This window comes from Nerophis lumbriciformis, linkage group LG08, assembly GCF_033978685.3.
Source record: "Nerophis lumbriciformis linkage group LG08, RoL_Nlum_v2.1, whole genome shotgun sequence".
NCBI lineage: Eukaryota > Metazoa > Chordata > Actinopteri > Syngnathiformes > Syngnathidae > Nerophis > Nerophis lumbriciformis.
This window is the reverse complement of record NC_084555.2, coordinates 28,789,764-28,802,560: the sequence shown is the minus strand read 5'-3', so window position 1 is coordinate 28,802,560 and position 12,797 is coordinate 28,789,764. Positions and strand designations below refer to the sequence as shown.

General features: G+C 41.3%; 1 protein-coding gene across 3 annotated transcripts in view; it reads right to left on the bottom strand.

Annotated features, from left to right (window-relative positions):
- Nucleotides 1–3,511: 3,511 nt before the first annotated feature.
- LOC133611634 (SR-related and CTD-associated factor 8-like) overlaps nt 3,512–12,797 on the bottom strand; it is a 70,929-nt gene continuing 61,643 nt past the window's right edge. For all 3 annotated transcript variants that reach the window (XM_061968602.2, XM_061968603.2, XM_061968604.2), the window contains 2 exons: nt 6,663–6,878; nt 3,512–6,579 (listed from right to left, as the gene is read on the bottom strand). In XM_061968602.2, the coding sequence (XP_061824586.2) occupies nt 4,781–6,579; nt 6,663–6,878 (2,015 nt within the window). In that variant the 3' untranslated portion in view covers nt 3,512–4,780. The remainder of the gene's footprint in view (nt 6,580–6,662; nt 6,879–12,797) is intronic.

The following is a 12,797-nucleotide window of genomic DNA, read 5'->3' as shown; positions in this document are numbered from 1 at the left end:
ATATATACACATACATACAGTACAAGCCAAAAGTTTGGACACACATTCTCATTCAATGTATTTTCATGACTATTGTAGATTGTCACTGAAGGCATCAAAACTATGAATGAACACATGTGGAGTTATGTACTTAACACAAAAAGGTGAAATAACTGAAAACATGTTTTATATTCTAGTTTCTTCAAAATAGCCACCTTTTGCTCTGATTCGTGCTTTGCACACTCTTGGCATTCTCTCGATGAGCTTCAAGAGGTAGTCACCTGAAAGGGTTTTCACTTCACAGGTGTCATAGTTTTGATGCCATCAGTGACAATCTACAATGTAAATAGTCATGAAAATAAAGAAAACACACACACACATATACATATATATATATACATACATACATACATACATATAAATATACATATATACATTCATATAAATATACACATACATACATATACACACATGTTTATATAATATATATATAAATGTATATACATGTATATATAAATAAATAAAGTACTATCTATCTATATAATATATATAAGTTGCTATATATATATGTACAGACATATATGTTTATATATGTATATACTTACAGTATATACAATATATACACGTATACATGTACATGTGTATACATGTATACGTATATATACATATATATGTATACACGTATACAGTGATCGTGTGCATCCTCTCACCCCTGCGTATTTTTATTGACAGATATTGTATGGATGCAATTTATGATACTAGAGAAAAATTACCATTTACTGTATGTACAATTTATTAAATTTGTGGAATGGATGTTAGGTTTGTTTCGCTATTTTAATTTATTAAATAAGAATACATCATTTGTTAATGGATATGTGATTAATACACCAATTATAATTACTGAATATAAATATTAAATAACTAGTTAATTTAAATATAATCATCACATACACCATTTTTACAGCATTTCTTTTTACACTTGTATGGCAGTTAAAATAAACCAAACATGTCACTTAACCTCCTCATCCTGGAAAGGACAAATGGTTGGTAACATTATTTTTTAAGACTGATTCTCAAACAGTGGTACGCCAAAGAATCACCTAATTAAATAATCAAACTGTGTGTAATGTTACAGTTGCCAAAAATATTAACTATACTTGTTAAATAAAACTTCTCCCTTGTTTTTAATGAAAATTTAGCCTACTACGCTATTGTATTTTAATGTTGCTCATCATGGTGGTACTTGGACAGCCAAATGTTTTCTCAGGTGGTACTTGGTGAAAAAAGTTTTGACAACTACTGTTCTAAAACACTGAAAACAGCACATGTCCTCTGTGGTGGACATGAGGACTTACAAGTACGACTATCCATATTTTTTTTTAGATAAAATGATGACGCTTGTATATGCAACAAATGCATCAAAATGCAGAAACGCAAGTGACACTATGAAGAAGAAAACACTTTGAATGGTTCAGAGTGAATAAGTCCATCCATCTATGTGGCATGAAATGTGTATTCATTTATGATATTTTCAACTGTTTTGTGAAGCACTTTGTCTTTTTGGTCTGTGAAAGGTGCTTTACAAATACATGTTACTAACTAAATTGTCAGGTTTGTGTTCCGATAAGAACCTAGCGTTATGTTTTTGTCCTTATTAAATGTTTTGTACATATTTTTCTGGGTGTAAGGAGGTTTAGATGTTGCCTGTACAGTCCTAAATAAGTTCCAGTTTGACTCAGGAACCGATCAAATCACTTTCCATGATGCCATATTGGAATGATTTTTCCTAATAGTTACTCACTGGAGGTGGTTTGCTGTTACACACCATTTTTATTAGACCACAATGTTGTACATTGGTCAAATGTTAGGATCTGAGTATTGGGAGTGCTCTTGAGCAAGCAGGGGGCAAACACTGACATGTGCAGAGGCCATTTCTTGGTACTCGAGCTCAGAGTGTAAGAGTTGAGGCATGCATGGTTGTTATAATGACGCCACGCTGCCCTCTACCGGTCAGACTTGGTACTTTGACACGACGCACTAATCATGGTCTCGTTTGGACAAAAACACCTACAGAAATAGTTTTCCATGTTAGTTTAAATCTCACAGCAGGCATAACCAACATTGCTGTCAAATTGACATCAACACTTGCAGTCATTTAGGGGCTCCCATCCCTTAAATGACAGCTTGATTAATGATTAATCAACATTAAAAGTAGGACTATATTGTTAAAGTGTGCTGTTTCCATATTAATGTAGGGCTTATGAAATACTTACTATAATCCCCAAGACCTTCATGTCTAATTTACTGCTAATTAACTTGGCCTTTAGTTTCACAAGGGCAATCAAATGTAAGGAAGAATTGTGGACACGGTGCTTTGAGACTACTAATAATGACAGAATATGTGCTGCTTCTTCTCTTGGGCCTTGGTTCTTGTGAATCCGTGATAAGCACTCCTGCTGCACTAGTCAAGGTCATTAAGGTGGCCACGGTCAATTGGTCACGGTGTGGCTTTTTGATTTCCATCTGACCTGCAATTTGTATCATTTAAAATGAGTTTTGAGTTGTGTGAATGTGATATTTTTTTTTTACTTAACTCATTCCTCCCTGAATTCAAATACTATGAGAATTTGATTAAATTCATCACACCCTCCGTCCATCTATTTTCTACCGCTTGTCCCTTTCGGGGTCGCGGGGGGTGCTGGAGCCCCTAAATCAAAATACTATCGAGAACCTCATCAAATTTATCACACCCCCCTAAATTAAAATACTATTGACAACCTGATCAAATTGATTTCCCCCTCGATTCAAAATAGTTTTGAGAACCTGATCAAACTTGTCACGCCTCCTGAAATTAAAATACTATTGGGAACCTGATCAAATTTATCACACCCCCCTAAATTAAAATACTAGTGAGAACCTGATCACGCCCCCCTGAATTACAATAGTATTGACAACCTGATCAAACTTATCACGCCTCCCGAAATTAAAATACTATTGAGAACCTGATCGGATTTGTCACGACCACTTGAATTAAAATACTATTGAAAACCTGATCAAATTTATCACACCCCCCCCCCAAATTAAAATACTATTGAGAACCTGATCAAATGTATCACGCCCCCCTAAATTAAAATACTATTTGAACCTGATTAAATGTATCACATTCACCAGAATGACAACACTAATGAGAATCTGATCAAATTCATCACGCCCCCCGATTTAAAATACTATTGAGAACCTGATATTTATCACTGCCCCCTGAATTAAAATACTAGTGCAGAATCTGATCAAATTTCTCACGCTACCCCGAATTAAGATACTATTAAAATACTAATGACCACTGATCACCCCCAACCCCTGAATTTAAATACTATGGAGTACCTAATCAAATTTATTACAACCCCCGAATTGAAACAGATTTTTTATTTATGAATAAAAATACAGTGTTGCTATTATTTGTATTATGTCTTGTTTGGCACTTTCAGCCTAAATCTAGATTGAGGACAAAATAAAAAAATGTTGGAATATCTGATGCACCTTCAACGTTTATTTAACATCACATCTCCTGTGGTGGAACAGTATAGCCTCTAATGGTATGCCTCAGCAGAAAAGCACTACAAGCATGAAATGAACACGACAGGAGGGTTCAAACATGGCTACAAGCCTGCATGCTTACAACAATGAGTACGGTATATAGTGTCTCTTCTAGGTTGAGTGCTGGACAAACTGTTCAGCTACCTCAATACACACTCTCATGGCAGGCCGGCAATTTTGTGCAGGTACGTTTTGTTTAAGAAGCGCGCACAGTCTGGTGTATGTAGTAGCAAAGTAGCATCGGGTATCATCAAGAAAGAGTCCGTTCAGAAAGGCACAATCCCATCATCTGCAACAGTCACCAAGCAAAAGCTCAGGGAAACACACAAAGGCTGATGTCATCCATAATTAAGAACTACACGTCCCTGGTTTCCATCCACCAGAGAACTCTGTGGATGGCTTGTATAGAAGCAATTTGAGTTCCAAGAACGTCAAATTGTCTGAAATGACAGTCAAGAGTGTGTAAAGAAGTGTTTCCACTGGTCCTGGGTCAGAAAGCAGTCCTATAGCATGTGTTTAAAGGAGACAAAGCATGTTTATTTCACACTAAAACAATATGCACCCGATATCCAGCATATTCCTCTGTTCATTGACTTACTATTATTCCCCTTTGCTATGTTACTGTTTGCTTGGCTTCTCTGTACTTAGAAACGGATACATACTTTTATTTGGGGGATACAACATGTTCATGGTTTATTTCAAACAGCTCCGATTTGAAGAGCAGTTATGGAATTGCGGTTTGTGCAGGCTAAAACTTGTGTAAAAACCACAGTGCACCGTAAAAGCATTTCCTAAAAAAATTGCAGCAGCATTTAAAAAGAAACGAGTGAGCAACTGCCATTTTCAAGTATGGTGTGTGACTAAACTTGATTTGTTGTTGAACAGCCATGATGTCCTCCTCTCTTCCATAGGAAGATCAAAGCTCATCTCCCCTCAAACAATTCAAACATTTAGTAGTTAATTTGATCAAATTCACCAAGCTTTGATTGATAAAATCATGTGGTGGTAGTCCAACTTATAAAAGGAAAAGGAAACACATAAAATGTTCTATCGATAGGTCAGCTCATGAGCTCTATTTAAGTACACTGATGTCATCATTTCTTATTGGTTGTCAGTGTCCCGTGTGGTGGTGGTGATGCTTTGCTGACATGAGTACAGAGAAGAAGAGACAACTTTACAAAATGATCTGTTACCTACTGAGTGATGATTATGTCCCCTCAGTGTCTGTGTCAGTGTCTAGCACTGGCTCACTTGCAGCTTCCTCCATGGCCTCACTTTGTTCAATGTCTATGTCCTTAGGAGAGGCACCCTGCTGCTGCTGCTCGGCTTCACTTTCACGAAGCAGACAATTGGAGGACCCTGAGGTGAGCTCAGGCGAAGCATCCGATGTGGGCTCAACCACAATGCTTTTGTCCATCTCATCGCCACTGACCCACTCAGCTTGGGGTGAGGGAGCTTTCTCTTGTAAGACTTCCTCATTCTTCTCCCATAGACTTTGCTGCTCCTCCTCCAGAGAGTTTCTTGTCTCTTCAGGGGGGCTGGCAGCGCGCGTAAAGACGTCAGGAGAGCCCTGGCCTGGAGTGTCGCTGTCTGTGGACAACTTGGAACAGATCTGCTCTGTGAGTAGTGATTCAGTAAATAGAGGGGTCTCTGGCTGCGGTGATGACTGGGTGTCAGTGGGTGAGCCTGGCAATGGACTCTGAGTCTTCTCAGGTGCTGCTTGGCCTGAGGGTAGTGACTGATCTTCTGGAGTCTCGGGCAGAGTGGTGCTATCGTGCTGCGGTTCAACCTCAGCTGCTTGGCTAGGCTTGCTTGGCTCTGGCGACTGGATGGGAACAAGCGGCTGATTCTGACCTAACAGAGACGGTTTTGTCTGGGGTTGAGACTGATGGGGGGTTTGGAATCGAGATTGACTCGAGGTGTTGAATCTGAGTGGGGAGAGCAGCTTTCCTTGGTTCAGGACCAGGTTGGGGTTAATGGGCGGGGTTGGAAGAAGAGGCGTTGGTAGAGGGAGAACGGGCGTCCAATTGCCACGCTCTCTGTCTTTATCGCGGTCGTGCTCTCTGGGACGATCTCGCCCTCGCTCACGGTTGTGACGGCTTCCGTTCATTTCCCTCCTGAAGTCAAACTCTCTTTCGTCTCGGTCTCTCTGCCTGTCCCATTGGGATCTTCGTTCATCAAAGTCACTTTCAAAGTTTCCTGCGGCACCGCCACTACGGTTCCAGGGCTGTGGGCCGCCTGCATTTTTCTGAGCTGCGTTTAAAGGACGGTTGTCAAAGCGGTTCGGAAAGTTCTGCCCCGTGGAAGGCCGATCCTCCTGAGGACCACCTCGTATGCCATCTCGTTCATCAAAGTCCCCTCTAGACTGATTCCATTGATTATCAGGGGTGAATCCAGCTAGGGCCTGCAGACGTCCAAGCAGGCTGTTTCTGGCAGGCTGAGTCACTGGGGTTTGCAGCAATGCAGGCCTGCTTCCTCCCCCTCCTCCGCCTCCTCCTCCGCCTCCTGCTCCTCCACCTCCTGCTCCTCCGCCTCCTGCGCCTCCTGCTCCTCCGCCTCCACCACCACCAAGTGGTGTTCGATGCTCTGGTGGGGGGGTTCTCAGCAAACCTGTGCTCTGTTTTTCAACGGGGGGGAATCGGTAGTCCTGGTCTTTGCCCTCATCAGCCCCTGAAGAGGACTCTTCTGCCTTAGATACATTATTATTGGCCTGGTGATGCGGCCTGTTAAAATGGTCTAATTGAGAGAAAGGGGGCCTGATGTGGGCATGAGCTTGAAGGGAACCATCAAGGAGGCCACCGGGCTGTTGGCCAGGTCCCTGATGCAGGAGGAGAGGGAAGCGAGCACCATGCCCAGGCTGAAGGAGGTTAGGGCGCACATCGAGTGGAAGCATTCCAGGCATTCTTTGTCCTGCCATTCCAGGCGGTTGGTGAAGTGGGTGAGCGATGGAAGCTGTGGGGTGCATGCCTAGAAGACCCATTCCACCGCGAACTGCATTCTGCATGCCTACAAAGGAGAAAATGCGTTAACGTCACCTTCCATATTTAATGACTAACCTCACATCACATCATCTGTTAGCATTACTCTACCTTGAAGTGTGAGCTCTGGTGTTCCGTCCAAAATCTTAGCAGAATGTTGCAGTTTGTCTTGCTGACTTTGGACTCCAACAGCACTGAACATACTGGCTCCTGGCATATTTGAGGACATGAAGTTGCCAGGGATAGAGCTGGTTGTTGGAATCATAGCCCCAAATGGTGATTCCTTAACTTGTTCCTGGCTGGTTGCCACAGAGGCCTGCACAAGGGCTACAAGAGGGTGGACGGTAAAAGATACATTCAGGTAACCTCCAAAATATATTTATTACTAGGGCTGGGCGATAAAACAATATTTCTTTGACAATAATAACAGACAATTTCAATAGTATTAATTTGTCCATATTCTAAAAGACGCAAGACTAGCCTGCTAAAGACGACTGCAACAACATCAACACTATAAAGATACTATGTAGCTAAGCAATCTCACCCTGTCATGAGACTTGGCTGAGTGAAATGTGATACGTTAGCAGGCTTAAATAGTGGAGATAGGGTAAATTATACCCTATTGTAAACTGTTCAAACTTTAAAACATTTATCGTCTGTAAAAGTATAAATGTTGTCTTTTTTAGCGTAAAAACGGTATCATGATAAACCACATGAAAATTTCAGACTGTTAGTAATACTGTTTAAATTTTTCATTACCAAAAAAATTTAATTTTTTAAGACCACATTGCTTACTTCCTGGAAACGGAAGTGACGCAGCACCGGCACATGTGCACTCACGCTATTAGGCTTGAGGAAAAATGCCGATGTTCCCGCCGATTGCTTTGTTTTACTTAATTTCATTCGCTTCACTTCCGTGGAATCTCAAGAGTGTTTTTAAGAGCACACTGCTGTTATTAGATGACGACAGGTGTGGACAGTATTGGAGACAGACGCATTTGTCCAGAGTTACAAGGCAGCAGGTGATGCGTAGGGAATGTTGCCACAATTTTTTTTATAAAGTTTTGCCATTTGTTTACTGGGATGGTCACTCATCTTTTAACTGCTAACTTTGTCAGTGTTCCAATAACATCAATGCTTGCTAAAATGTTTTGTCATTTCATCGAATTAAACGCAGGATGTGTTGTCAGTGAGGTACAAAGATTGTGTATTAGATGTGGGAGGTTTATTTTTGTTGGCCAAACTGTTCCACTGAACCGCATGGTGTTGTTGGAGAAAGAAGCTTGTTTATTAGACTTATCCCCATGAGCCAAACTTCTTTGTGTTTTACATTGATATCAAAAAGTAAACAATGTGTTTTTTTATATTACTTATTTTAATTTCACAAAGTTATTACTTTAAAAAACATTCCTGAGACATAGCATTTTGTTAATGTTTCAAGGTGTATAGTTAATTCCTATATGACAAATTTCTGCTCAAACTCTTAAAGGATCTGTCCCGATACAGAATGTACATACTTTAGTACATCTAAATGTACATAGCTTAACAAACTACCGTATTTTCCGCACTATAAGGCGCACCTAAAAACCTCCAATTTCCTCAAAAGCTGACAGTGCGCCTTATAATCCGGTGCGCCTTATATATGGACCAATATTGAGCCACAACAGGTCTTGCAAATACGGTAACTACGCCGACTTCATTTTCCCCTTTCTACGGCTGCTTACCGTAGAAGAAGAAGCGCTTCTTCTTCTACGGGGGAAAATGAAGTCAGCGGCTGCTTACCGTAGAAAAAGAAGCGCTTCTTCTTCTACGGGGGAAAATTATGTCGGCGGCTGCTTACCATAGAAGAAAAACTTCTTCTACGGGGGAAAATGAAGTCGGCGGCTGCTTACCGTAAAGACCCAAAAATGGTTCCTATTAAGAGACACGCTTACGACGCAGAGTTTAAACTCAAGGCGATCAGTCACGCAGTAGAACACGGAAATAGAGCAGCAGCGAGAGAATTTAACATTAACGACTCATGGTGCGGAAGTGGAGGAAGCAACATGATGACCTGCGCCAAGTAAAGAAGACTAAACAGAGTTTCCGAGGGAACAAAGCGAGATGGCTACAGTTGGAGGACAAACTCGAACAGTGGGTTGTTGAACAGAGAGCAGCAAGTAGAAGTGTCAATACAATCACCATTTGTTTTGTTGACATTCCCTTTAGCGCAGCTCCATCTAATGGATGCATAATGTAACCCCAGCCTCTACTGTAGCGTCTATTCTATGCGCCTTATAATGCGGTGCGCCTTATATATGAACAAAGTTTTAAAATAGGCCATTCATTGAAGGTGCGCCTTATAATCCGGTGCGCCTTATAGTGCGGAAAATACGGTACCTCTCTCTATGAAAATGTAAAAATACGGATAAAGGCATCATGTAATGAGAAAAGGCTGACACGCTGATACTATTAATGAACAAAAACACAAATATCTGTCTTTAAATATATGGATAACGTTTATCTATAGTTTTTTTATTAGACATTACAAATTACCGTATTTTCCGCACTATTAGCCGCACCTAAAAACCACAAATTTACTCAAAAGCTGACAGTGCGGCTTTTAACCCGGTGCGCTTTATATATGGATTATTATTACGATTCATTTTCATAAAGTTTCGATCTCGCAACTTCGGTAAACAGCCGCCATCTTTTTTCCCGGTAGAACAGGAAGCGCTTCTTCTTCTACGCAAGCAACCGCCAAGGTAAGCACCCGCCCCCATAGAACAGGAAGCGCTTCTTCTTCTACTGTAAGCAACCACCCGCCCGCGTAGAAGAAGAAAAAGCGCGCGGATATCACCGTACGTTTCATTTCCTTTGTGTGTTTACATCGGTAAAGACCACAAAATGGCTCCTACTAAGCGTCAGGGATCCGGTTCATGAAAAGACGCAATCTCTCCATCCGCACACGGATTACCGGTACTATTTCACAGCAACTGATATTCCTGTGAACCGCACTGGATACAACGGGAGCACGTACGGTGAATATTCGCACCACAGGGAATGAGAAGTCATCCTTCACTGTGGTTCTGGCTTGCCATGCTAATGGCCAGAAAATCCCATGGTGATATTCAAAAGGAAGACCTTGCCAAAAGAGACCTTTCCAGCCGGCGTCATCATAAAAGCTAACTCGAAGGGATGGATGAAGAAAAGATGAGCGAGTGGTTAAGGTAAGTTTAAGTTTACGCGAAGAGGCCGGGTGGCTTTTTTCACGCAGCTCTGTCCATGTTGATATACGTATGTTTGTGATTGCACATTTGCGTACATTTTGGGAGTGAACAGAGTTGTTAGAACGCTGGTTTTTAATATAATATTAAAGTTTGACTGACCTATCTGACTGTTTTTTTGACATTCCTTTAGCGCAGTTAGATGCGGCTTACAACACCGGGCGGCTTATAGGTGGACAAAGTTTTGAAATATGCCGTTCATTGAAGGCGCGGCTTTTAACCCAGGGCGCCTTATGGTGCGGAAAATACGGTACATGATAGCGTCGCGTTCACACCCAAACACTGGTTTACCTAACGTAATTAATAATTGTGATTAGTAATCGTGATTTTAATATTGATTAAAATAATCATAATTACTATTTTGGCAATAACCGTGCAGCCCTATATGTAAGACTAGATCTCATACATGAACAATATATTTATCTGTATAGACAAAAAGTGCAGTTCCATCTTATGTCCATAGGTTGCCATCTTGCACAATTTTCACATTTATTTTTTATTTATTTATGTTATCATTTTGTTTCTGCCACATTACTTTGTTTATAATGCTTGTATTGCTTTCCTATGCACACTGAATGTTCTGCTTGAGGTACATACATACAAAACCCTCAAATCTATACTCCAAACATCCCAGAACAAGCTAGTCCAGGGGTCGGCAACCCGCGGCTCCGGAGCCGCATGCGGCTCTTTGATCACTCTGATGCGGCTCAGCTGCATACTTGCCGACCCCCCGATTTTCCCGGGAGACTTCCGGATTTCAGTGCCTCTCGGAGATTTTCTCCGATTTTCACCCTTACAATAATAATAAGGGCGTGCCATGATGGTACAGCATTTAGCGCCCTCTACAATCTGTATAAACAGCGTGCCAACCCGGCCTCTTGTTATATGCATCTTCTGCTTGCACACGTAAGTGACAGCAAGGCATACTTGGTCAACAGCCACACAGGTTACACTGACGGTGGCCATATAAAACACCTCTGTGTGTCGGTTGAGGTGGGCGGGGTTTGGTAGCGGAGGGTGTATAATGTAGCCCGGAAGAGCTAGGGCTGCATGGGATTCTGGGTATTTGTTCTGTTGTGTTTATGTTGTGTTAAGGTGCAGAGGTTCTCCCGAAATGTGTTTGTCATTCTTGTTTGGTGTGGGTTCACAGTGTGGCGCATTATTAGTAAGAGTGTTAAAGTTTTTTATACCGTCACTGTCAGTGTAACCTGTGTGGTTGTTGACCGAGTATGCCTTGCTGTCACTTACGTGAGCAAGAGCCCCATACTACGTGTGGCTGGGCCAGCACGCTGGTTGTAGTGGGCGCTAAATGCTGCATCATCACGGCACGTTCGAAAGAACAGTTGCCTTGAAATTCGTAGTTTGCCGGAAAAATCGGGAGGGTTGCAAGTATGACGCTGTCAAGCGCCATTCATATAAAACTCGCGGGCCGCACTATCATTCAATTTTCATATTAAGGTGTGGGCTGCGTGTCTGAGACCCTTGGTTTATACATAGCACAAAGCAAAAAAAAACTTTGTATGCAGTGTTATTTCATTTTAAATTTCAAAAGATTTTTGTGGCTCCCATTGTTTTCTTTAATTTGTGAAACTGGTCAAAATGGCTCTTTGACTGGTAAAGGTTGCCGACCCCTGAGCTAGTCAGATTACTTCTAGACCTCCACCCCAGATCCCACCTCACTCCTACCCACTTCTCCAAAGTGGGCTGGCTCAGGGTGGAGGACAGAGTAAAACAACTTGCACTGAGCCTAGTCTATAAAATCCGCTACACCTCCCTGATACCGAAGTACATGTCAAACTACTTCCTTAACGTAAATGACCGCCATAACCACAACACCAGGTAGAGCTCCACTAACCACATTAAACCCAGATTCCGATCTAACAAAGATCTTAACTCATTCTCTTTCTATGCCACATCAATGTGGAATGCGCTTCGACGGCGTGGCAAAGTTGGTAGAGTGGCTGTGCCAGCAATCGGAGGGTTGCTGGTTACTGGGGTTCAATCCCCACCTTCTACCATCCTAGTCACGTCCGTTGTGTCCTTGGGCAAGACACTTCACCCTTGCTCCTGATGGGTGCTGGTTAGCTCCTTGCATGGCAGCTCCCTCCATCAGTGTGTGTGAATGGGTGAATGTGGAAATACTGTCAAAGCGCTTTGAGTACCTTGAAGGTAGAAAAGCGCTATACAAGTATAACCCATTTATCATTTATGCTCTCTCTCTCTCAAGTCAGACCTACACTGTTCCAATATCAATTTATCTGTTCTCAATTGTTGATGACTGATGATAACAACCAAACCTAACCCCCTTGATAGTACCGTATATAGCTGCATCATGAATCAATTTAAGTGGACCCCGACTTAAACAAGTTGAAAAACTTATTCAGGTGTTACCATTTAGTGGTCAATAGTACGGAATGTGTACTTAACTGTGCAACCTACTAATAAAAGTCTCAATCAACCAATCAATCAATTTTGAATGTGGTGTTTGTGTCTTTTTAAATAGATTTCAGTACAAGAAGTTTTGGAACATTTTGAGCACATTTAAAAATACCGTGATAATAATGATAACCGTGATAACTTTGGTAACAAAACAGTGGTAAGAAATTTTCATACTGTGACATTCCTAGCCTAAAATAGACAATGCTTATTTTTTAGCGTAACGTCATTTACTCTATTATATGATCTATTTAGAAGTGGCGTCACTTCCGGATGTGTTTTGCCAAACATATATCTTCTGTGCATCAATAATGCAATATATGACAAGTACAACAATGTATATATCATATTTAAAATCAGCACACACTTAATGAAGGGACAATGTTGTTTTAATCGCCTGTACATTTCATAAGGCGACCCACGCATAGAGGAAATTAAACAAACACTCGGAAGAAAATAAAATAAATTCATGTTTTGTTTTTTGTTAAATAAACATGAGATAATGTTGCACATTGTACAATGCAAGATGTTTTGTTTGTGTATC